The sequence below is a fragment of the Coffea arabica genome, chromosome 8e (assembly GCF_036785885.1).
Source record: "Coffea arabica cultivar ET-39 chromosome 8e, Coffea Arabica ET-39 HiFi, whole genome shotgun sequence".
Lineage (NCBI taxonomy): Eukaryota > Viridiplantae > Streptophyta > Magnoliopsida > Gentianales > Rubiaceae > Coffea > Coffea arabica.
Window position 1 is genome coordinate 41,494,196 of NC_092324.1, and position 1,965 is coordinate 41,496,160.

Here is a 1,965-nt window from a genome sequence, read left to right on the forward strand (position 1 = left end):
TTTTGCCATTTCCAAAAAAAAAAAAAAAGCACAATTGCCCCTTCTAATTTAATTGGAGCCCCTCTTTACAAATTCCTATGGGCAATTTTGAGATTTTAAACGCATCTAATGGTACAAAATGTAAAGGAAGACTAAGGTATCTGTAATTATCATAAAGTTCAGGGTAGGTAAGTGCAAATAACTTCGAAAAGGAAAAGAAATCTTTCACTTTATTAAGGTCGCATTCCATGTTCCAACCAACGCTATCAGCTTACTGTCGTTCTCAACAAAGAGTTTCTAGCTTACAAACAAAGCTCGCAAGTTGGAACAAATATCAGCTTCTCTCCACTCGCCAATCGATTCTTGCTATTTAGAAGCAGCCCTTCAATCAACAATAATGTAAGTTCATTTCTACAGTTGATAATTGGTATCCAGATTGGAATGCCCAATTTTCTTTTGTGTGTCTTGAACTCATCTAATTTGATTTGATCCACTGCAGCCATTCTTCTTCAGATTTCCCTTTTATCCATGGAAGCTGCAGTTCACTATGGTGCTTCAGAGAGGAATAAGAAGAGAAAATTACCTGCAGATTATCAGATAAATGAAAGCTTAAGATTCCCCTTGGATGAGCTTAATCAAGATGTTCTAGAGCAGGTTCTTTCATGGCTGCCAGCGTCCAACTTTTTCCGGTATACTTCAGTCTGCAAAAGATGGAAATCGGTAGGAAATTCTGCAACTTTCAAGCTTGCCTGCTCTCAGATTCCATCAAGAGAACCATGGTATTTCATGGTTGACTCGCAAGCCCAGTTCAAAAACCAACCGATTGTTTTTGACACGGCGGAAAACAACTGGAAAAAGCTCAATTTTCCACTACCTCTGCTTCAGGAAGAACAGAGGGGCCGTAGTTTTGTTCCTGTTGCAGCATCAGGTGGTTTATTATGCTTCCTATCTTCTCCACCTGCTGACGAGTTTATTATCTGCAACCCTTTAACTGGAGCATGCAAAGAAATTGTTTCTTTGAATCCTGAGCTCAAGAAAAGCAAGATTCTTCGAGGGATTGGAATGATTTCCAGCCCTGAATCATACAGTCTTGTGCTGGTTTTTGGTGATCTTTCAGAACTTTCAATCAAAGTTTACAATTCAAGCATTCAACAATGGGAAGAGGAGACAATGCTGAAGAGAAAGCATGCTTCCCCTGCTGATGAGACAGAGGAATCCGAAGATGATCATGCAGTATATTTCTTGAGCAAATGTGGCAATGTTGTATCAACAAACTTGCAAAGAAGCCCATGTAAGCAGTATTCATCAGTTATAACTCAGAAAAACGGTGAAAAACTCATGTATTTCCTAAGCTCTTCAGGGACGATTGTTGCTTGCAACCTCACCAACAAGTGCTTCTGCGAATACCCGAGGCTATTGCCTGTATATCATGAGTACTCGATTGATCTGGTGGAGTGTGGCGGAGACGTTTATGTGGTTCTTCTCATGGAATTCCTGGAAAGCGCGAGCCTTCGAGTATGGAGGTTTGACGAAAAAGATCAATCTTGGCATCAGATTGCAGCAATGCCTCCGGCAATGTCACATGGATTCTACGGTAAAAGAGTGGATATAAACTGCGCTGGGGCTGGCCAGCAGATTCTAGTTTGCCTGAATTCTGCAGAGGTTTGCAGCTACTTTTTGTGCCATTTGATGGTCAATGAGTGGATTGAAGTACCTAAGTATCACATCAATGGTGACGCTAAAGATTTCATTTGTGCATTCACCTTTGAGCCTAGGATTGAAGCTTCTGTATGAAGAAGAAGAAGAAGGGGAAAAAAAATTTGCAGTAGACTTTAGATATTACACTTCTTATTCTTGTTTTTTTGTCCTTTTGGCATATTCTTTTTCCAGATATTACTTGTATTTTCTTGTAGATTTTTTCTTCTTTTTTTTTTTAAACATGTTTGGAACAACTTAATGCATTTACTGGTGATGTTATTATGATGA

The 1,965-nt window shown here is 39.3% G+C and overlaps 1 protein-coding gene across 1 annotated transcript; it reads left to right on the plus strand.

The window, feature by feature from the left end:
* The first annotated feature begins 230 nt into the window (after positions 1 to 230).
* Positions 231 to 1,965, plus strand: LOC113703533 (F-box only protein 13). Its single transcript, XM_027224930.2, has 2 exons — positions 231 to 378; positions 479 to 1,965. Exon 2 carries the CDS (start codon positions 508 to 510, stop codon positions 1,771 to 1,773), a length of 1,266 nt encoding a protein of 421 aa, XP_027080731.1. The 5' UTR covers positions 231 to 378; positions 479 to 507; the 3' UTR covers positions 1,774 to 1,965.